The 24,796-nt window shown below is 37.7% G+C and overlaps 1 protein-coding gene across 28 annotated transcripts in view; it reads right to left on the bottom strand.

Moving 5' to 3' along the window:
* ROBO2 (roundabout guidance receptor 2) overlaps nt 1-24,796 on the bottom strand; it is a 1,427,252-nt gene that overhangs the window by 390,480 nt on the left and 1,011,976 nt on the right. Inside the window, exon 1 of one of the 28 annotated variants that reach the window (XM_070071927.1) lies at nt 4,677-5,744. The exons of the other annotated variants lie outside the window; for them this stretch is intronic. Coding sequence (XP_069928028.1) covers nt 4,677-4,782 — 106 coding nt within the window. The 5' untranslated portion in view covers nt 4,783-5,744. Of the gene's footprint in view, nt 1-4,676; nt 5,745-24,796 lie in introns of those variants that run through there. 28 annotated transcript variants of the gene reach the window in all.

The raw sequence follows: 24,796 nt of genomic DNA, 5'->3' as shown, positions 1-24,796 counted from the left end.
CTTTCCATTAACAAAGCACCAGAGTTCCAGTTGCTCCAAATCTTCAACTCTTATCACTGTCAGTATTTTAGCCAATTTAGTGAGAACAGAGACTACATCAATTTGGTTTAATTTCTATTCACTTGTATTTATTGTCCTTTTGTACAGAAATGGTGGGTTTTTACTCAAATTACTTTTTAATGTAAAAAATTGAATTTTAGGTCTTCTTATTGAGACATAGGAGTTCTTTACATATTAAGTACATTCATTTGTCTTTTATTCGATATATTCTTTTAAATAGCTGTTTGAATAAAAAAGTTTTAAATGATGAAATCCAATCTATATTTTTTTGGCTTACTAAGAACTGTCATTTATGCCAAAGTTGCTTCTCCCCTATGTTTCTGGGAAGAGTTAGAGTACTATGCTCCTTCATTTAAATCTGTGATTCATTCTCAGTTAATACTTGTATATGGCACTTATGGTAAAGGTTCATTCAATTGTTTCTAAGTTTGTTCATACATGACAGAGCCATCTGTTGAAAGTACTATTCTTTCCTGCATTTCACTGCCTTCACATGCTTGTTAAAACTCAATTGACTGGTTGGCGTAGTAGGTTAAGAGTCTACTTGCCACACTGGCATCCCATAGAGGTGCAGGTTCCTGTCCCAGCTGCTCCTTTTCCAATCCAGCTCCTTGCTGATGGCCAGAGAAAGCAGTGGAAAATGGCCCAAGTGCTTGAGTCCCTGCACCCACGTTGAAGACCTGGAAGAAGCTCCTGGTTCCTGGCTTTGGATCAGCCCAGCTCTGGTCAATGTGGCCATTTGGGGAGTGAACAAGCAAATGGAAGACTGCTTTCTCTCTCTCTCTCTCTAACTCTGCCTCTCAAATAAATTTAAATAAGTGCAACTGACCTTATGTACATGGATAAATTACTGGATTCTTTTCTATTTCATATATCTTTATGCAGTTATATCAATACTACATAATCTTGATTATAGTTTTCATATAATTTTATTATAGTTTTCATATAATTTTTATATTACAGTTTTCACATAATTTTAAATTAGGTGTGTGTTTCCATCTTTTATATATATATTTATTTATTTACTTGAAAGTCAGAGTTACACAGAGAGAGGAGAGGCAAAGAGAGAGAGAGAGAGAGGTCTTCCATCCCATGGTTCACTCCCCAGATGGTCGCAATGGCCGTTGCTGTGCCGATCCAAAGCCAGGAGCCAGGAGCTTCTTCCGGGCCTCCCACATGGATTCAGGGGCCCAAGGACTTGGACCATCTTCTACTGCTATCCCAGGCCATAGCACAGAGCTGGAACGGAAGAGGAGCAGCCGGGACTAGAACCGGCACCCAAATGGATTGCTGGCGCTTCAGGCCAAGGCTTTAACCTGCTGCGTCACAGCGCTGGCCCCTCCATCTTTATATTTTTTAAAGATTGCTGGGTATATCATCCTTCACTGATTTTATTTCTTGGTTTGAATAGTTTAATGTCATTCTATAATCACATAACTTGCAGAATTTCTAGAGAGAATTTACTCTCATTCCTATCAATGATCTTTTTTTAAAGTATTACATATTGTTATTCTTTTGTGTTTTTTTTTTTAAAGAATATTTGTCTTCACCCTTGATTTGCTACAATCTGATTATGCATAAGTGGCTTGCCATAATTCCTTTTGGTTCTACTGTGTTTTAGGTTTGTTGAATTCCCTTCAGTTTGTTAGTTTCTGGTTTTCATTAAATTAGGATATTTTCCAGCTACTTTCTCAAATATGTGTTCTGTTCTCTCTCCTCTACTTCTGAGACTCCAACTGCACATACATGTTGGACTCTAGTTACATATCCGTATGTTAGATTACTTGATATTTTCCTACTATCAAATGACCTGTTCATTTTTCATTTATTCCAGTATTTTCTTTCTATGGTTAATTCTGGATATTTTCATATGCCAGGTGTTTCTATTTGCTGATTTTTTCTTCTTCTTTGTCTAATCTGCTGTAACCTCATTCAGTGTACTTTTCAGGTCAGATATATTTTTCCTAACAGGCATGACTTTTTATACGTTTCAAGAATTTCCTCATCATGCTTATGTGTTTCTTACCTTTCTGAAGATATGGAGTCTGTTTACAATAACTGCTTCAATCACCTGTTAGTTCCATCAGCTGTGCTATCTCTACTATTATTTCTAATGAGTCATATTTATCCTGGATATTGTTCATATTTTCTGTTTTACTTATCAGGTCAGATAATTCTTGATGGACTGATGATCATTATGAACTTACATTGCATACTGCTAAAGTTTCATTGCATTTCTTGAACTAACACTGCACGTTATTGTGCTGATAGTTAAATGGCAGAGAATCTCCTATATCCTTTTGAGGTGTGCTTCTAAACTGTTAGAGCAAATCTAAAACAGTTGTTAGTGTGGGCTAACTTAGCTCCATTAACAAGCTTTCTACAGCTTTCTAAGGATTCTCTTCATGGATGGGAATATGAACTCTCTTCAGCCCTGTGTGAGCATTGATATTCTAGCTTTGGGTAGTTTGCTTGCCTTGTAAACTGATCAATACTCAGCTCAAGACTTGAGTGGTCTCTCTGCAGGTCTCCAGAGAACTCTATCATTCATTCATTCTCGCTCCTTCTTTCTCTCCCTCTCTCCATCTTCTTCTCCAGTGCTTACCCTGCACATTCTTGATATACTAGCCAGTCTGTCCACACTATGGGGCCAGCAGGCTCAATTTAGTCTCAGCCTTCTTACAGAACAGATTGGAACATCTCTGAGAAGAATGCTGAACCAAATGTTGAGACTCATGTATTTTGTTTACCTGTTCTCACAAATTACTGCCTTGAACTTCCTGCTATTCACTGCTTAAAAACCATGCTCTCACATGTATTTTGTCTGATTTTCTAGTTGTATAAGGTAGAAAGATAAATCTGAACCATTATTCTGGCATACTGAGATGAATTTTTATATACCACCAATGATACTGCACTTCACATGCCTTAAATCATTAGATAATATTACTTCCTAATTGTGCTTGTTATTTTAATGAAGAATTGTTTCATTCAGTAAAGAACTATCTATGGGACACCATTATAGCACAGCAGCTTAAGTTGCTGCCTGCCATGCTAGCATCCTACATGGGCACTGGTTCAGGTAACAGATTTGCCATTTCTGACCCAGCTCCCTGCTCATGCTCTTGAAAAAGCAGTGGAAGATGGCTCAAGTGTTTGGGCCTCTGCCACCCACAAGGGAGACCTGGATGAAGCTCCTGGCTATTGGCTTCAACCTTGCTTAGTCTCATTGGGGCCACTTGGGGGGAGTGAACCAATGGATGGAAGACATCTCTCTCAAGTCTTTTCCTCTCTCTGTTGTAACTCTTTCAAACAAATAAATAAATCTCAAAAAATTTACCTTGAAATTTTTATTATGCTTTATTGAGAAAGATAATTTACTTTGCTGTTTCCCAATCATGTATTAAAAATTTTCCATTAGGCAGCCATACACATTTATGAAGAAAAGTAAGTTAAACATTATGTCCTACAGAAAGTCTGTTCTATGCCCACATTGAGGATTTTAGACAAAACAGCCACAGCAAATAACAGTAGAAATCTGGAAAAAAAGACTTATGTAAGAATAGATATAAACACTGTTAGGGCAGATTAAAAACTGGCAGAAAAGCCTGAACAAGAATAGAAACAATAAATAGAAAAAGAACAGCCAAACAACCAAGAGAAAATTATATTATTTGCTATAATTTCATGCACCGTATTATCCACACTTTGGTAACAGCTTAATATAACTGCCAGGTTTCTTTTTATCTTTCTGTATCTAAGATTCAGATTCATAACCACTCTTCAGCTGTAGCTAGTGAAGATTCTGGAACTTCAGTAAAGATCTATGATTGATTATTTCTGAAAAGCCATTCAAAGACACCTTCTACCTACAGGAAAAGACTTCAAAATTTCCCTATTGGGGCTGTTAGCCTAGCAGTGAAGATCCCCATATCCTACATTAGAATGTTTAAATTCATTACCTGGATTCAGTACCTGACCCTGGCTTCCTACTAATCCAGACCCTGGGAGGCAACAGTGATGGTTTAACTAACTGGGTTCCTATCACCCATGCGAAAGACCTGGTTTTAGTTCCCAGCTCTCAACTTCATTCCAGACTAGCTGCAGCCATTGGATGCATTTGGAGAGTGAACAAGTCGATAAATGGCTCGTTCTCCCTCTCCCTCTCCCTCTCCCTCTCCCTCTCCCTCTCCCTCTCCCTCTCTCCCTGGGTGTATATCTACCTCTCAAAACTTTACACACACATACACACCCCTACGTATAATTTATATTTCCAGCTTGCAAAAACTTATAACTTAATTGGAAATGCATTTTTACAAATATAAGGCACATTTATCACTATGATAACTATGATAAATATATGCATACAGTTTCAATAAATAGTCACTGTTGGAGATTGCTACTACTTTTACATTAACTTGCGAACTCTTCTTTTATAAAACTTTCCCCATCACTAACAACTTTACATTTTAATTATAAAATCTTTGGTTCCTTTTCAGAGTCTTTTAAACTAGGTCATTGCCTTAGAGCATCCATTTCTATTATTCTCCATCTTGTTGCTTTAAAGTGACCAAAGAGAAGGTTGAAGGGGAAATAAAAGAAATGTTTTCACTTACATGATGTGTCGCTATAGCCACCTACACTGTTCACAGCGTTGCTCACCAAAATGAAAAGCTGGACATTAAGTGCTTCTTTGTCCACTATGCTGGAGAGGATATTCATGTAGCAGGCAAAGAAATTCCCAGCTACTCTCTCGCACTCACAGAAGCATGCTAAAAACAGTCTGTGCACCTTCTCTCTGTATCAATTTGATTAGAAGAGCTGCTGGCTAACCATAAGACAAGATTCTGAAAATGACGAAACATGGAAAAAGTAGTCAGGGCCCACGGGGGCATCTAATTTTGCTACAAGGCAGTTCTATGCTAATATGTAATTAGGGTAACCAAAATGAAAAACCAAAGAAGACCCGAGCACAACTGAGGAGGGGTTGGATTTTTTTCACTTAGGATTTTATTTTCTTCTATTTTACTATCCTTTGTATAAGGACAATGAAAATGTCACTAAAAATTATGGATGTGATTTTGTAGCGAGTGATTAGCTAAGAATAGAACACGGCGGAGGATCTAATCACAGTTTATGCTCACTCAGTCACTCAGTGCTGATACTTTCTTAATCTTTTCAGCTGTTACTTCTACATACAACGTTAATGCTTGACAAATTCACTTCTGTCAGGACGTGTGGCCATGATTTTAAAAGATCACAAAACGCCAAATACAACAACATAAATATTTCACCCCCACAAAAATAGTATGCTCTTCTATCATTATTCACCAGCAATTTTCTTTTTCTAGAGATACTCTACCTATAGAATTTTTAGAAACTTTTACAGAAACACTGAAAATATTCAGGTAAATATCACTGTAGTTTACACTACAAATTTTATTATGTCAGAGGAAATAATTGTGTTCAATGTTCTCATTCCAGCACCTAAAACAGAACAGGTTCTCAATAAACATTTGTTGGGTTATTATATATAAGAAACAAAAGATATTAAATAATTACCATAATGCACACTGTTTACACACAAAATGTTGGGCCTGGCATAGTCATGGCTATTGCAGGCATTTGGGGAGTGAACCTATAAGTAGAAGATCTCTATAGAAGTCACTCCCTCTCTCTGTGTCCGGCTCATCAAAAATAAAAATTAAAAAAAAAAAAAATGAAGCTAACAGCCACAGACCTACTTAATGGGAGCCAAGAAAGTTTAAGAAATGTTATTTATTTGAGCCTACTAGAATGGTCTTAAAGAAAATGTTAGTCTATCGCTTCTCGGCCTTTTGGCTAAGATCAAGTGAAAGTGTTAGCCTATTCACTACTTGGAAAGAATTGCTATTATGGCTATATTACCTAAGTGAAGAACTCTGAAGCACAGGAGAAATGAGTGCAACTGCTGCCTTCATCTTCATTCGCACCAACTCCAGTTGACACATTCAACTTGCCCCATAATTTTCTATGTGGAAATGTTTCATGTGTGACTGGCTATCAAGTTCAAATCTTAATTAAGGGGCTTAAAATTTTAAAACCAAAAATTACTAGAATTTGCCATGCAGTTTATTTTTCAAAGAAACAATGAATTCTAGCTGTGAAATTATAATTAAGGATAAACTGCACCATTCTGGAAAACATTCTCTCAACATATTTTCTGAAAACAAGACTTTTTCATGATAAGCCAGAATCAGAATATCAGCAACTCATCCCTGCTTGCTCCAGGTCTCAGAAATGTATATAATATACAGTCATCCCATACACATTCTACATGTAGGACAGTTGGCAGTTTATGCTTTAAATGTTGGTTCCTTCTCTAGCCAGACAGATTGACTCCCGTCTTGGGAAATTTCTTGCCATCCATGATTTCCTTGGACCCTCTGAAAAATATAGAATAACCTCAAAGAATTGCTTATTAGAAGTTTCTGTGCATTTTTTTTTTAACTTGTGACTTACAGATGAATGTTAAATGAATGCTAGGAGTGCCAAGATGCAAAAGAAAAGTCCATGTGTGAAAAGATGTATCCAAGACGAAAGGATTTATGTTTAAATTATTGAAATTCAATTGTAGATGCATAGCTTCTTTATGCTGATTTACTTCCTGCTGCACTGTATGTGCTAAGTCTACCGGGCTTAAGACGGAAGACAATGACTTCTCTGAATATTTTAATATTTTTTCTACATCAGTTGTCCACGTTGATAAGATCAGTGACTCAAACATGAAAAATTCTAACACAGCGTGTGTCTAAGTGAGAGTCAACTTTCCTCTCATCTTCCTTTTAATTGACTCAGGGAGCTGGATTTCCAGAGGCATGTGAGAAAAATTGTTCATTAGTTGGAATAGGGAAAATTATAAAACTTTTTAAAATATTAATAGAAGAAATGAAACCATATCTGGTTAACATGAAACATTATATATTAACCTATATGACAGTCAGAGCTATTATATAAAACATGTCATGCACGTATCATGAACACTATCATACTAATCTATCCAGAAGATGAACTGTTTTATGGGAAGGTCTATTATTACAAGCACAAAATATAGCCAGGTATACTCATATCTTTTACTAGCTTTATACATGGCCTGTGCCCTGGGAGAAGTCAAAGGGCCAGCCAAGTGCATGGGGCTCTTTCCACACTTTCTAGACACTTTCAGGCTATTAGTCATGGTCAAATCTACCAAGCGCTGTGACCAGAAGAGAAAATAGATAGTGAATATGAAAATGTGACTTGAGACTTTAGGCGAGCAAAGGAGACCTTTCTTGCCTGCCGTCTATCCAGGAAAGACAGCCTATCCTCCCTTCGCAAGTGATTGAAAAGAGTATGTAAGAAATGACCGTTTTTCCTAATATTGAGGAACCTGTGCTATCTACCTAGCATTGAAGAGTATCATTTCTTCAGTTTTTCTCTATTTAAAGAGAAAGAACAGATAACACAAGCTAAAAGGTAGAAATTTATCTAGGCTTAGTCTTGTAAGGTCTTTTTCAGGTAGCATATAGGACCCAGGAAGTCCACATTATAAGGAAATCCTACATTATAAGGAAATAATAATAATTTACATGAAAAGGAAATCCCAGTGCTGTAGGTAATAATTGAAAATTTCATGGTATGAAGTCTTTTTACTGGCAATGACTGTTGAAAAATCAAAGCACACTAAGGATTTCAAATATCCACTAGTGGTTTTTTCCTGAGATTCCATAAAAATGCCTGATGATATTTTAAAACCTGACACTACATGAAAATTAAAATACATGCATTTTTCATTAAGCACATGTTTCATATTTTATTAGAAAAAAAAGAAGACCTAGACAAAAGAAGCTAATTAAAAAACATTAAATGTTTCTCTAGTGTGGTATATTAATAGTATTTAAGAATTACAACAGTTAAACTGTAATTATAACATGGTACAATAACAACAATAGAATTCAGTAAGCTCCAAGCAATTCTACAGCATGCACACACGGTGAATACCCAGAAGGGAATGGCATTTTACAACAATTTTCTTTCCTATTCTAGGCAGGTCATATAATATTTATCTTTTATTTCACCAAGTGTGATCATGATGCAAAATAATGTGCTCTGTTATGTAGAAAGGGTTAAGTTATGGCCTTTTTGAACCATTAGTTGGAGATTTATTGGGGGAGTTAGTAAGTCTATAGTTCAATATGTGGTGATTGAACAAGGACCATGGGTGCAGAGACAGAGAGAGGAAGAGAGCTGAGGCAAATGACGCCCCTAGGGCTTTACAACATATGGCCCATCAGTCAAGGGTCAAGCCCCCTCACAAATTGCATGCACTTTACATAGCCATCTGCATCAATAAATTACTACTCTCCTGTAGCTGAGCACTAATGCATGAGCAAGAGGGATCAGCCCCACTTACAAATAAACTGTTTTATTTATTCTTGTTCACTTCTGCCCCATACAGCGACCCATCCTTTCCACACTAGAATTTCCTGCCATACTCAAGTCAACACACTAATAAACACTCTAACTCTTGCAAATATACATTTGCCTTTTCTGGACTAACAGAAGCTATTCTAGATGGTAGCTGAGGGGCACGTGAAGCAGGTCAGAATGCCTATGAGAAACTTAACCTGGGAACATGAAACATTTGATCTTATTAATTTATCACTTCTTTCTGCTGAGTTTCCCTGTGATATCCAATAGCTGGATTGCTAAGGAAATTTTTTCTAGCACATTGTAATCTGCATTTTTAGATGTTATCCATTTCCAAATTAAGATTATCCTCACTAAAGGAACTTTTTTAAGATTTATTTGTTTACAATTAGAACGACAGAGAGGGAGAGACAGAGAGATATCCTTCATCCATTGATTCAGCCCCAAAAAAAACTATCATAGCTAGGGCTAGGCCAGGTTCAAGGAGCCAAGAACACCATCTGAGTCTCCCATATAGATTTTAGGGACCTGAGAACTTGAGCCATCATCCCAGCAACATGAACAGAAATGCTGGATTGGAAGCATGGAGTAACCAGCAATCAGACCAGGTACTCCACCATGAGATGTGGAAATATTTAGGAATCCCAAGTGGCATCTTAACCCACTGGACCTTGACGCCCTCCTGGTGATGGCCACCCACTGATGCCTGCCACAGAAACTAGTATTTCAGACTACCTTTTATACCTAGAGGGGTTCTCTGATGTTGGTAGTCTGGGCATATTTGAAGCAGTATTTATAAAATAGATCTCAACCAAGATGCTTCTTGTATGAATTCATTATTGCTGTATGATCTACAAATTTTTATGTTTCAGTGGGTTTTTTTTTTGCACAAAATGTTAAAGATTTGTGAATCAGAGTATCTTTTTCATAAAAGATTTTTAAAAATACACAGCTCTTGGTTCCCCAGAATAAACAAAAACTTCTGAAACAGAATAAACACTGGAAATGTTTGGCATTTTGCAGCCATGTGATCAGTGGCAGTACACAGGAAAAATCAACCTTTTTCCCACAAAAACAGGCCATGAGGGGAAAAATGGAAAAGAAAGTGAAGTGAGGGTAAGGCAATAAAATGTTTGGAAGGCAATTTAGGCCAGACATTGTAATCCTCATGTAAAATATTTACTTTCTTTCTTGCAACAATCATCTGATGTGGGTAACCACTATCATTAGTTTATAGATGCCAAAATTAAAGATTACAAAAGACCAAGGTATGTGCCTAAGATCACACAGTGTGAACAGACAGAAGGGGAATTTCTACAGAGCTCTGAAGGGTCCACTGTTCACTTCACCCAACTTTGCGAGGAAGGAAGGTGGGAAGAGCTGTGTGATCAGAGGGTGCTGCAGAGTCAGCAGTCCTAGGAAACAGATCTGCCCAAACACTGGAAGCCTGTGTGAGCAGCGCTTCTTTCTGAAGGCTACAAAAAAGGAGAAAAGCAGCAGCACACTTCAGGAAGAAAAATAATACAGGCAAGAAAAACAAAGAGAATCCTGGATGTCAGGAGAACCCAGGAGCTTGGGTGCAGCCAGGAGCAGGCTGAGTGATTGCCCACACCAAGGATTGCTCTCAACTCGCATGTGCTGGCGAGTGCTAAATACAGAAGGACTCTGAGGGACCCCCAGGAGACCTGGGCAAAAGAGACAAAGATAGAAGTGCTTAGAAATAAATAGCTTGGGGGGAACACCGGACATTATAAGAAATTCTTGTGCCTAATGAGGTATTGTTCAGCTCACCTGAAAAACAGGTTGAAAAATGAGTTTTTCTTACAGATTAAAAAGCTGGGTTGGATATCTTTTTGGAAACTTTCCTGATCCTACATATGTAACACATTTGAGTGTATTTCAATAAGTTTGTGGGAAAATGGAAAAGTAAGCTTTTTGGGGGGTGAAAAAATTTTGGACATCTATTTTGTTTTCATAATACACATTTCCATGAACTTTTAGAGATCCCTCCTATGCGTGATTTCAAAGTATCTTGCACAAAAATAAACCTATCTTTTAAATTTATTTTTCCATAAGACTTTCGAAGTACTCTCATATATATAGGAACCAACCACATGTATCAAGAATATTTGAGAGAAAAATCCTCAGAGGAATGTTTCTTACACATTAGTATGTATTTAAAGTGCAGACTTGGATCCCCATAACCCTATGTATTTCTTTAAACACTCCTAAGTAGTCTGTCGATGTAAAACTTAATTAATTACCTTTTAAATTGAGAGCAAGTAGGCACAGTCATGATTTAGTATGAGAAACACAGATGTGTACTTCACATCTGAGATTGGACTCTGGTTTGTGAAACATATTGGAGTGGACACAAGCCCAAATTCTTTTGATTTAGATGGAAAGTATACAGTAAGATTTGCATTGTAATGGATCCATTGACCCCTGGTCAAGATGGAATTGTCAATAGAAGTGTCTTATGTATGGTATGAATCATATCTAATGGTTCTATTAACATCATATTGAGATTGAAGTCTCAAGGAGCATGACTTAGAATAATGGAAGTGGAAGAGGGCTTTATTTATTATTTTCATTTCATTTCTGTAAGTGTATTTTTTCACTTTTACATCATCTCTCATAATGAAAAGCAGGCAATGATATACTTATTAAAATTATATCAAAGCACATAAACTTGTAAGAGACATCCAATCTTAAAAGAGATGTTATTCTCCCCATGAGATCAATCCCCTAATGGCCTACACCTTAAGGAATAAGGAGTTGGGAACTAATGGATAGAAAGGAGCGCTGGCAGCAGACAGAGCATCCTCAACTACTCCTGCCTCTCTCATGGTGGGTAATCAAAGGCAAGTGCTTCCATTTCCTTCTCTCAAGTTTTTCAGCTGGAAAATGTGGATAACATGATGCATGCCCTTCTTTTATGCCATAGGGACACAAGAATGAACCGGATAATATAGATGCAGCTTCTGCAGCACATTAGAAGAAATTGGTTTTTGAGTTACAATAATTATTTAATGATGTCTCATTCCAGTTCCATCTGATTAAGTGACCAAATTCAGTCTTTAAGGAGTCAAATAGGCAATCATCATTCTAGACTCTTTCCTAATTATTCAAGGTATTTTGAGAGAAAAGGGATAAGAGGATTTTTATACAGTGATATACCTGAAGTAAATAGTCTGCCTTGTATGCCATTTTAATTTTTAAAATGCTGGAATATGTTAATTACACTCTCCATTTATTTCATAGTCGGAAGTACTACAATGACTAAGAAAAACAACAAAGCAGCAGCAATAAAGGGACAAAGAGAGAAAAGCCATATTGACTATGAACCACGAACAACCATAGTATTGAGCTTTGGTTCTAGGAGTCAGTACTGCAGTGCTGGATTCTAATACGATCTCTGGATTGAGTCCCAGCTACACTATTTCCTATCCAGCTCTTTGCTAATGTCCCTGGGAAACTAACAGAAGATGGCCCAAGTACTTGGACCCGACACCCATGTGGGAGGCCTGGATGAAGCTCTTAGTTCCTAGCTTCACCCTGTCTTAGCTCTAGCTGTAGTGATCATTTTAGGGGAATGAATCAGCAGATAAAAGGTCTCCCTCTCTCTCTCTCTTCCTCTCCACCACACCTTACCCCTCCCCATAATTCTAGCTATCAAATAAATAAATAAGTCTTCAAAAAAAAAAAAAAAGACTGATTGTATAAGATTGTGAATGGTGATTGAAGATGGGAAAAAGATATGCGGCTAGTGACATTGCAGCATAGCGGGTAAAGCTGCAGCCTGTGACACTGGCATCCTATGTGGGCGCCGGTTCAAGTCCCGGCTGTTGCACTTCCAATCCATTCCCTGCTAATGGCCTGGGAAAAGCTGCAGAAAATGGTCCAATAATTTGGGTCCCTACTTCCCTTGTGGGGAATGAAGTTCCAGGCTCCTAGTTTTGGCCAAGCCCAGCCCTAACCACTGCAACCATTTGAGGAGTGAACAAGTAGAAGAAAGATATCTCTCTCTAAGTCTTTCAAATAAATAAATAAATCTTAAAAAAAAATGAGGAGGAGGAAAACAAACTAAAATATCATACAATCTCCTAGAAGGACCAACTTGAGAAACTGATGGACACTTCTCTTCCAAGCAGACAGCCTGCTTCCAAAACAGGGGAAAACATATATAAAATATTTACATTATATTACATATATGTAAATTGTATATTGCATGTATAATAAAAATTATACAGGTAATATTCTGCTGGCTCGGAATAAACCTGAGCAGAGTTTAATGAATCTGGATAGAAATGACAACAACTTTTCTTCAAATGTACAAAAACAGAAGAAAATAATCTAGAAGTTCCTGTGAAATACCAGTTGTGCAAAACCAGTTTGATGTGGAATAAGAGCAGCTGGGGATGGACTGATCAAAAGTAAACAATGTTAGAGATCAACTAATAAATCTGAGAAGTGCGACTTCCCTGAATCTTTTACTTTTCAGTTTATATCTAAGATCATATAAACAATCTTCTCTCTTTTACATGTGTTTTATATAATTTTGTTTTTAAAAATTTTTAGAAATAATTTATGGCATTTCTTTACTTTTGTTCTAATCACTAAATTTGAAAATGAAGAAATTAAATTGTTAAAAATGGCCAGTAAATCACTTCTATTTTAGCTTTGCCTCTTTCAAGCCATGTATATTTGTAATGGGGATTTTCCAATACCACCATAATTCAGAATTGTAAATTTCCATACCTGATTTGATTACCCTACAACTCATTTTGCAACCTGTTCAACTGGGTTCCATGGTATTCCATTACAACACAGAAACCAAAATCCTCTATCTATTTACTGTGTGATCTTACACAATCTAAGCACTGTGTGTCAATGTTCTCAGGTGTAAAGTAGGGATATACAGAACTGCTGGGAAGATTAAATGAATCAATAACTAAATAATTTGGAATGGTACTGATTCATAGCAAACACTCAATAAAACTTCCATCCTTTCATCATCACATCATCATTATCACCATCAACCTCATCTGCTCCTCAAAGATTTACTATCATCTGAAGGGTGAAGGAGAATCAGACTTGTCTATTTTATTCTGTTTCACCTCCGATTTATGATATTAAATGACAAGGATAAACAAATACATGACTTTCTAGATAGTTTGTAAGCATTTAAAACAATTTTTTTTCTAGGAAAGCTGTTGCTGTATACGAGGATAATTCAAAAAGTTTGTAGAAAATAGAATCAAAAATAAGTTTGTTTTGGTGCAAAATATTTCAAATACGTGCATAGTTTATTAATAATATGCATTTTCTGTGGACATTTTGAACATCTCTCCTATTTCTAGATTTTGTGTGTGCAGGTGTGGAAGAAGACCATGCTTACTCTCCGCTTCCAGGTTCAACATGAATGCCCTGAGGAATTCCTTCAGTAGTAACACGTTACTTACAAGGATGCGCAATCAAAGTCCGTCCAGATTTTATGGAGGGAACACTCTCTATGGTGAATGCACAACTCCCAGTGCACCTATCAGCACAAATACCCATTTGTGAGTGCTCTATGCAATACAGAGCCAGCTTGGTTTGATCATTTAACTCCTTTTTTTTTAACCACTTACAAGTCTCTAGCAATTTAAGCACCCCAATGTTGTTATTTTTCAATTTGGGAAATCTGAGTTTCAAAATCAACACAAAATAGTAGCATCCTATGATGTGTTTTTCAATCTATGGACATTATCTACAATATATAAACTATGGTTTCATTTGAGAATGTTTGAGTTTCTTCTCTAAGATATCCTCTAGGTATTAGTTTAAATGACAGAGTTGGTGACACATGTATGTTCAACTACAATAGTTTATTGAAAAACTTATTTTCCAACAAGAAAAAGAATGCACAAATATTAAATAGCAAAAAATAGTAGGTGGTAAGCTCAAAGCCACTATTTTTTGAAATTCATGTATAACAGATCTTCAAGGCGTTTGTAGAAAATGTACATTACAAAGAATCTATGATTGGATTTTAAAATTTTGCACCAAAATAAAATTATGTTCCAGTTCCACTATCCATGGACTTTTTGAAGTACTCTTGTATTTCACCGTCCATATTTGAGTACCAAAATTTTTTACTGAAATACATCCTTACAGATAGAAGCAAAATTTGTTTCTAGAAGCACATATAGAAGCCAAGACTGAAGAATGAAGGATTGAACTTCAATAAAAGCTCTCTTTTATGTCATTTCCTTAGAGAACTGCAACACCATGTAGCAATATGTCTTATTCTTTCCAAGACTAAACATCCTTTAAAAGGGTCTATCCTCAGTCTACAGAAAAGCTTTAACAGCTCATTCCTATTTAAAGTGTCTTCAGAGAGAATATCATCCTTCCCCGGACGTAACTGTGGCTGTTTTGTTAAGTGGCTACATAAGTTGTCAGGCTGCTTCCGTGAACCTCCTGTACCTTCCCCAAGCGCACATTTGCCATTTTGTACAGATTCACATGAAAGTTGTGTCTGTCTCTGTACTTGGCTCTATTTAAAATGAAGCACCGACTGCAGGCAGAGCCAGCAGAGGCAGATATCCAAGGAAACTGCTTCGCCATGCAGGGGCATCACCCTGCCATACCCCCTCAGAAAGGGGGCAGGAGCCAGGAGTGCCTCCTTTCATCACTAACTCCGGTCTCTTCCTTGAGCTGTATTACTTCATTTAAAATGAATCAATGGCAAGTCAAAGCAGTGAATCAACTTGGCTCGCCTTCGAGGAATTCCTTAAATCACTGTCCTAAGAATCAGAAATAGTCACTTTGTTCATTCTAAATTACGAGTGAATCTTCAAACCACTCAGCTCATTGACTGCTGAGAACAAACCTTTCAAACACAAAAATAATTCAGGCCCCAGTGTTGTAGTGCAGTGGATTAACTGGCTAGGCTGGCAATCCCATATTGGAGCAGCAGTTAGAGTCTTGGCTGCTCCACTTCTGATCCAGCTCCTTGCTAATATTTCTGGGAAAGCAGAAGGCGACCCAGGCACTTGGGCCTCTGACAGCCACATCCCAGGCCCAGATGTAGCTCCAGGCTCCTGGCTTCAGCCTGACCCTATCCTGGCTGTTACAGCCATTTGGTAAATGAACTAGCAGATGGAAGATCTCTCTCTCCCTCTCTCTGCCTTTCAAACAAAAACAAAACAAAACAAAAATCACAGGAATTAAAATGCTCTGGGAAATGATCACCTTAATTAGAGATCAATATGCTATTTTAACAAAGGGATATAATGGGGTATGTCTTTCATTTCAATGCTATATATGCATACTAATATATTCAGTAAATTGGAATACTCTTCTGATCCCCACCCCCACCCCCAATATACCAATGGTCTACTGCGTATCCATGCATGACATCCTAACCTACTGCTAGGAAAATAGTCCTTTTCTTTCCTAGTCTCAATGACCACCTGTTTTATTACTTCTGAGGGACACTGCAGATACATTGAGGAATAAGCTGATAGCATGTGAGAGCTATTTAAAGGGAAATTCTAACTAGAAAGACAAGAGGATCTCATAAACGGCCTGACCCTCAGCATGTCCCACAGGTAGTGCCATGGCCCAGCAAAGCTATTAGTGCAAGCATTCAAGAGACAATAAAGAGTGCTGGCCAGAGCTCCAGATGGTGCTGCTGTAAAAATACATTCCAAAGCTTGGCATCTGGATTTTGCAGCTGCCATGCCTAGCCCATATGTGGCAATAAATATTGGTTCTGAGGTTGAAACAGCGAGAGGTTGGGGTCAAATGGAACCATCTGAACCATCACAATGGAGCAAACAGACAAAGCACGGAAGTGACTGTGAAATGGCATGTGATTTTTCATACCCCTTACTCCTTTTATTATAGTCAGCTGCTGAAATGCTAAGTAAACTTTCAGAGAATACGGATTCCTCAACAAGAACAGTCAGTACACAATCTTTCGTGTTTCTGCTCTTTATTTTACTTTCAGATATTAAGAATTATTTGCATCTATTTTTGCTACCATTTACATTCAGGTATAGTCACTTAAGATACCAATCTCTTAATAGCGATTGTTTTATTTTTAAAATGCATAATATGTTTATGCACTTACTCATTTAAACATGGTTTTATTGAAGATTTACTATGGGATGAGCATTTTTCCAAGCATAGTTACAGGGCCATATCAAGCCAATTTCCAACTTTCACAGTGTTAACATTTTACTACTGCAAATTCATATGTATACAATTCTTACCTCAAGGAGAGAAGAAATTCTATTTAAGGAGACAGTAAGAAAACAGGCAACAAAAAGCCATGTGCAATACTGACTATTACCCTAGACAATACTTTTCTGGGAACACGGAGAAGGGTCATTAAATTGCCTGTGAACATGAGGACAATATCGGAAAGTTTTCAAAAGGAAGTGAGGTCTCAACTGAGAAGGCTTAGAAGAAACTCGCCAAAGGAATATGTAGAGAAAAAACAGTCAGAGAAAAGAGCATGAGTATGCCGAACTCAGCCAATGGTTGAGCAGAGGTGGAGTGCAAAGTGGAAGGAGAAACTCAAAAGAAATAAAGATAGATAGGGTGGGCAGCACTGGCCAATGAGAAGATCTTTGTATGAAGAACCACCTTGCAAATCACCCAGGAATGAAAAGAAACATCATCCTTTAAAAAGAAAATAAAAACAAACTTTATCCTTAAAGCAACCTGACTGGAGAGATTATAAACATCTGTATATCAATAAAAATCAATTAAAGCCCAAACAATGATACACTGGGAAGTTGACAAGAGAACTGTAGCTTATTGATAACATAAGGGTCACTGAGACCACACTGTGCTGGCCAAGTTAAGGCTAAGAAGAGGATCATAAGCCACCCAGCAGAGGGGAATAGTGCAGTATCTGAGACTCTTACTTGGACCATTCCAATAATCTGGCCCTCTGAGAAAACCCGAGTATAATTCCTCAACCCCAGAAATTAAGAAAATTGAGGAAGACGAGATGACTGGGTCAGAAGTAACTCAGATTTTGAATTTGTAAACCACCCGTGTTTTCCCCTTTCACAAGCAGTTATTTTGTTTTACCTTAAATAGTAGTAATCCTGCTTTTAACTTTAGGGATGACAAAAATATCCAGTTAAATTTTCACTGGAAATTCATTGCAAGGGAATTTGAACTACATTTACTTTCTAAGCTCTCATGCACGCTTTCCACAATATGGTGAACTGCTTTCGACATTCCAACACATTATGCGGAACTTTCTGGCTCATGGATTTTCATTCACAGGAGAATGTGTCTCATCAACAAGTTATGAAATCAATGTCTTTCGTCATGCTTACTGCATAGCAGAGTCTCATACACATTTTTTTCCCTGAGGTTCCACTGGGTCATAAGATTTGAGCTTTTTGTTTGTTTTTAAAACATTTATTTATTTCGAAAGTCAGAGTTATAGAGAGAAGCAGATCTTCTACCTGCTGGTTCACTCCCAAGATAGCCACAGTGACCAGGGCTCGACCATGCTGAAGCCTGGGTCTCTGGCATGGGTGCATGGGCCCAAGTACTTGGGACATTTTCTTCTGCTTTTCTCAGACCATCAGCAGGGAGCTGGCTCTGAAGTGGAGCAGCGGGGACAGGAACTGGCATCTCTCTCTCTCTCTCTCTCTCTCTCCCATTACACCGGCCCCCACTGAGTAATTTCACTAAAGAAATGTTTAAATGGCATGTAACAAAGTATTTTATGAGGCAAGTTCAAATCGCTTATCTTTATATATAACTATCAAAAAGTTTGCACAATGGTAGGCTTTGTAGCACAGCAAGATAAGCCTGTGTGTGGGACTCCTGCATCCCATATTGGAGTACCTGCTTGAATTCTGGCTACTCCATGCTTCCGATTCAGCTTCTTATATGCATGGGAGGCAGCAGCTGATAGCCTAAGTACTTGGATTCCTGCACCACATAGGAGACCTGGGTGGAACTCCTGGCTCCTGGCTTCAAGCTGACCTAGCCTTGCCTACTTCAGTCATTTGGAGAGCGAACCACCAGACAAGTCTGTCTGTCTGTCTGTCTCTCTCTTCCCTTCACTCTGCCTTTCTAATTAAAAAAAAAAAAACACAAAAAAGTTTTCATAGCATTGTTATAACATCCTATTTCTCTTCTTACTCCATAACTAGAATATCACGATGACACAATATTTTTCATTATAACTGTAATCTCTCATCCTGTAAATAGAAATCACAAAATTACAAATTCTCTGAATTCTTTATGAATAGATTAGGTAGGTAGTCAATCTTTTGCTAAACTAATGTTGTCAAAAATCTCAGTTCAACCATTGTTTTGCCACTTGGTTTTCAATGCCTATATACAGACTCCATTGTCTTTATTTTCACCAACATGCATTTTCTAAAAATTAACACATTTTTTTATTTCTTTTCAGTCAATACACAGTGATTCCCTATTGTTCCCAGCAATCAGTCTTTTGAAATATCGCTCTAGTTCCCTCGTCAAGTCCAATATGGATATCCATTTTCACATTCTCTGCTTTGGACTACGGCAGCTTGCCAAGGAAACCCAGTCCCCTTGTCTCGGCGCTCACAAGCTCTTCTGAAATCCCACCTGCTCTGGGAAGCTTCTCTGGCATAAAGTCCGTTCACGGGCTGTGCTTGTTCTCTGCCTTGTGTCATACTCTCTCTTAACCTCTGGGCTACACCCTGCTTGCCGAAAAGCCAGTCTTTTTTCCTGATAAGGTTTCCTCAGGCCCTGGTGTGCTTCTGGCACTATGTGTATTTAAATAATAAACCAGAAGCCAGTGATCACAAAGACCCTCATTTTAGATTATCAAGGGTAAATGAGCCACGTGTTTTGATAGCTCTTAATTATTGACAGCAGTGGCATGGAAGAGCTTGCACAAGCCACCCATCTAGGTAACGTGAAGCCTCACTCCATCCTTGGCCGTCTCATCTCTGCTGAGATATGGGGGTGGCAGGTGGGCAGTGGGCCACCAGGTGCCAGGCGGCAGGAGAGAATTCGTGGATTAGCAAAACGTGAGATCTAATGAGTTGTATTCTATGAGGGCTTTCATTAGCAGTGTTGCCTTAGTGCATAATTCAGAGGGCATTTTCAAAAGGCTCTAAAGAATGCCTGAGAAATCACTAGGTGCACCGTGAAAATTATTGAGGTAGAGGCGGCCGGCTTACCCAGACATTGCCAGGGTTTGTTTGTTTTGCTCTTCCTTGAGAGCTTTGGTTTCATATTCTGCTCTTAGCCAAAGCCTCTCCTGGGACCAGGTTTTGTCCAACATACTCCTTTCTCCATCAATGTGCTCCACAAACAACACATTTATAATAGCTTTATATGCTAACGCGTAAGCACCCTCACCAGATTTAAGTTAAGCATAAGATGTCAACATGTTTCTGTTGAGTAAGATGTTTTTATTTTATTGTTTTCACATTTTGTTTATTGTTTTATTTTCAGAAACATGCACACTTACTGAAAACTAAGCATTTTACTCTGATGTCCCCTATTTAATTTTTATAATGTTGATGCTATCTTCTTCATGCATACAAGGATAGAGGTTAATTAACTTGAACAAATCGAATTCCAAGTTATTGGCAGAGACTGGTTATTATCACAAGGACACATTTCAAAAATATTCTTGAGCATTGCTAAATGTGATAACACTCTAATATTAATTTTTAAAAGCACTTATATAAAGTAGAAATTATTTTACATTTACATTTTGTTGTTGTCCACTTTCATCTATTAATTGCATTTCTATTAATGGAATTTAACCAGGAGGAGGATCATTGACACCTAAAGACAAACAAAACTACGATCAACTGCTGATAAGGAAATAGCCTCCTTTGGCTAGTAACTTTACAGGTCCAGTAAGTGGTAGATACAGAGTTTCCCTAATTAGTTATTTTGGAATCGGCATTTTTGATATGATAGAAGGACTGAGGACTCAGGACTGAAAAAGCAAGCTGGTTTACTACTTGAGGTAACTACTCAGCCTCCAGACAGAAACCCTATCGGCCAGGTTCACAGAGGCAGCCGAACGCAAAGAAGAACTAGAAGTCTTCCCTTCTCATTCACCCAGAGGGTTTCCTTTGGAAACATGATTTTTCTCACTGCTTTATTCAGAATCAATTTGATTGTATTTTCCAGATGAAAATTATGCTGGCATTTACAATCCTCTTAAAAACAGAGTGTCTTCTTCTACCACGAAGACGAATGAATTTGAAATGAGGGACCAATGCTGTAGTGTAGTGGGTAAAGCCACCACCTGCAGCGCCAGTTTGTGTTCTGGTTGCTCTACTTCCAGACCAGCTGCCCACTAATGGCCTGGTAAACTCAGCAGAAGATGGCCCAAGTGTTTGGGCTTGTGCCACCCACATGGGAGACCACAATGAAGCTCCTGGCTTGAGTCTGGCCATTGTGGCCATCTGGGGAATGAACCAGCAGATAGATCAATCTCTCTCTCTAATAAATAATTAAATCTTTTTTTAAAAAATTGAAGTGAAATTCAATTCCTGCTCTTGCTCATGGTTTTCACACTGTATAACACAGTTCTCCAAATAGGTGGAATTCCTTAATTGCTACTACAAGAATTTTGAGAGTAATTCCAGAAGAGGTATACCATGATAAACAAATCTGTTTGTTAATCAGTTGAGAAATTGGAGGTTAGTTACCACCAGACATCTTTTATTGTACTCAGCACTTCAGAGGTTAATTTTTCTCATAGAGCCAATCTGAAATACTCATTCGACCACAAGGTGGCAGGAGAGATTTGTGGTCACATGGTTAGCAACTCCAAAGCTTGAGCTTAAATGTGTTCACTTTCTCTATTCCCTATATTTACTAGACGAATTGTTTGTAAAACATGAAACATCTTACACAAGACTTGCTTTAAGAATTCATACACATTTTCAGTTAATGACTCATTTCTTTAAATTTACAGGTGTTTCCTCAACATTTTAGACTCAGAGAACTTCGATTTCAAAAAGATTTTTGTCCCCCCCAATTCCTATTTCAGTAGGTAATGTCCCACTTCTTTACCAAGAGAAGACCCAATATTCTTAATTTTACTTTAAATGTTGCTGTCATGGAAGTTTTAGATCTTGGTGAAAATTCTTCCTTATTTCAGTTCTTCCTTAAACAATACAGGTTACACTTTGCATTTAAGTATACTTTTTCTAAGGAATGTTACAGTAATCTGTCCTGTTTACACACGATGCTGGCAACTGGAGTTTAACTGAAAAGTCATTGTCCTTGTTTCAGAAGACTTGGCACCTTGTTCTTATTCTGCCTCCTTTACATTAGATCACTTGGAGCAAGACACTTAACCTTTTTCACCCTTGGTTGCCGCTTTCGTCAACTGGAAATGCAGATTCAATACAGAAATAAGAGTTAAATAAAGGTAAGAGAAATAAGCACCTAGGACAGAGTGGGCCTTTAACAAAGTTATAGCAGACTGCTTTGACTTCTCATTCTCATTTGGCAAGAAGCAAAGTTTATTGAGAATAAAAAGAACTTAAAGAAAAACTAACTGTAAAAAGTAGGAACATTTTTTGCCTCTTTTCCTAACAACTCTGAATGGTATTCAACTCCAACATCAGAAGACCCAAGTCAGACCATGCAATAATTTACTTCTCAGGTTTTCAGTAACCAGCTGAAAAAGGGGCCAAAATCATCATTCTCTCAAAAAGTAAAAAAAAAAAAAATCACTTAATACATCAAGAAACTTCCTGTACGGTTTAACCCTCCATTTCCACTCTGATAAATGTCCACCCTATTAGAGAAATTATATTGTGTATCAGTTTGATTAAAACATGAATATATCGACATAACACAGAAACTTTATTCACTCCAAGAGCAAAAAGTTATGTCTTTCAGAAAAAAACCAAGGCAATATTTCATTCACTTCTCAAGCAAAATCCAAAACTACTGTATTGTACTGCCCTAAATACAGTGATTACACAAAGTGTAAATATCAAACTTACCTGACTGTTGATGTACAATGTAATACTTTATCCATTTTAGTATTTTTTTTGTGCTAGTATTATTGGTTGAACTCTGTAATTAACACACAATTATTCTTAGGTGTTTAAATTTAAACTGAAAAGTGATCCCTGTTAAATATAAGAGTGGGAATAAGAGAGGGAGGAGATGTACAATTTGGGACATGCTCAATCAGACTTGCCCCAAATGGTGGAGTTAGAAACATGCCAGGGGATTCCAATACAATCCCATCAAGGTGGCATGTACCAATACCATCTCACTAGTCCAAGTGATCAATTTCAGTTCACAATTGATCACACTGATAAGTCTAAGAGTCAAAGGGATCACACAAACAAGTCTGCTAAACTAACTGATAGAATCAAAAAGGGAGAGAACGATCCAACATGGGAAGCGGGATACACAGCAAACTCATAGAATGGCAGATGTCCTAAAGAGCACTCTGGCCTCAGAATCAGCCCTTAAGGCATTTGGATGTGGCGGAAGAGCCCATGAGAGTATTTTAGGCATGGAAAGCCAAGACACTCTGGGGAAAAAAAAAAAAAAAAAAACCTAAATGAAAGAACTCTGCGAGTGAGATCCCAGTGGAAAGAACAGGGCCATCAAAGAAGGAGGTACCTTTTTCTGAAGGGAGAAGAGAACTTCCACTTTGACTATGACCCTGTCAGAATAAGATCGAAGTCGGCGAACCCAAAAGGCTTCCATAGCCTTGGCAACTCATGACTAGAACCTAGGGAGATTACTGACGCCATAAACAAGAGTGTCAAATTGTTAAGTCAACAACAGGAGTCACTGTGTACTTACTTCTCATGTGGGATCTGTCCTTAATGTGTTGTCCAATGTGAAGTAATGCTATAACTAGTACTGAAACAGTATTTCACACTTTGTGTTTCTGTGTGGGTGCAAACTGATGAAATCTTTACTTAATATACACTAAATTGATCTTCTGTATATAAAGATAATTGAAAATGAATCTTGATGTGAATGGAATGGGAGAGGGAGCAGGAGATGGGAGGGGTGCGAGTGGGAGGGAAATTATGGGGAGGAGCCATTGTAATTCATAAACTGTACTTTGGAAATTTATATTTACTAAATAAAAAAATCAAACTTGAAAAATCATATCCAATTTGGGTCATTTTTATTATTGTCACCTAAAAATTGCAAATATTATGAATCAGTTGATTTTTTAAAAAAATTATGTTTCTATTCACGATTAGTTTATCATATTGAGATCTACATCTCAGAGCACACATCCACCTCTGAAAACCACAATGTTTTATGGAAATAACCCAAATATTTAACTTATGTATGTATGGATGCCTTTACATTTGAAAGACAGAGACAGATCAGCAGAGGGAGAGAGATGTCCCATCCACTGAGTTACTCCCCCAAATGCCCACAAAGCCTAGTAGGACTTGGCCAGGCTGAAGACAGGAACCAAAATCTCAATCCAGGTCTCTCATGTGAGTGGCAGGGGCCCATGTATTTCAGCCATCACCTTCTGACTGAGGGTGTATACAAGTAGGAAGTTAGAAACCCAGGCACTCTGACACATGGTGTGGGCATCTCAAGCAGTGTCTCAATTACTGCCCCGATCCAAATGTTTGGAGGGAAGAATATGCCATTGTTCTTCTGAGGACATAAGTTGCTATTTCTCATTTGCAAAAGAAAATAATTCCAGCCTTCACCATTTCAAATGCATCCAGACTCACTACTCACATTGGATGACTGTCACTGCTCAACTAGATGTAGATTCTTCCCAGCTTGGAAAACAATGAGAAAACTGGATATAAATGTTTAAAAAGACTATTTTATGATCATTTTGGGGGTAGAGATATTCAAATTAAATATTAAACATTTCTGAAGTTTATATCACATAGCTCATTATGTGAACCACTCCTAGAGAAACCATCTTTCTCCCTTTCTCCAACTTACTTTAAATATCCATTCCCAAATAAGTCTAAATATTGAACTCATACAAACACGTGCTTGGCTTCCATGAACTTTTAATGTATAAATTTTTGCTTTTAAAAAGTCTACTGTGAACCACAACTATCAAATAATCTCATTAAAGACAAAATTTTAGTGTTGCAGTCGTGTACTTCAGAGGCAATCCGCTTCTCACAGCATCAACTACATCAATAATCCATCTTAGAGATACAGAGAGGTCAGCTAAGAGCACTCACCCTGTGCTGCTTCTCAGAAATTTATTTCACACACTTCCTGGTTCTCTTTAGATTGGATCTTCTGCACACATCTTTAATGC

The sequence above is a fragment of the Oryctolagus cuniculus genome, chromosome 4, assembly GCF_964237555.1.
Source record: "Oryctolagus cuniculus chromosome 4, mOryCun1.1, whole genome shotgun sequence".
Taxonomy (NCBI): Eukaryota; Metazoa; Chordata; class Mammalia; order Lagomorpha; family Leporidae; genus Oryctolagus; species Oryctolagus cuniculus.
This window is presented reverse-complemented; position numbering and strand designations above follow the sequence as displayed.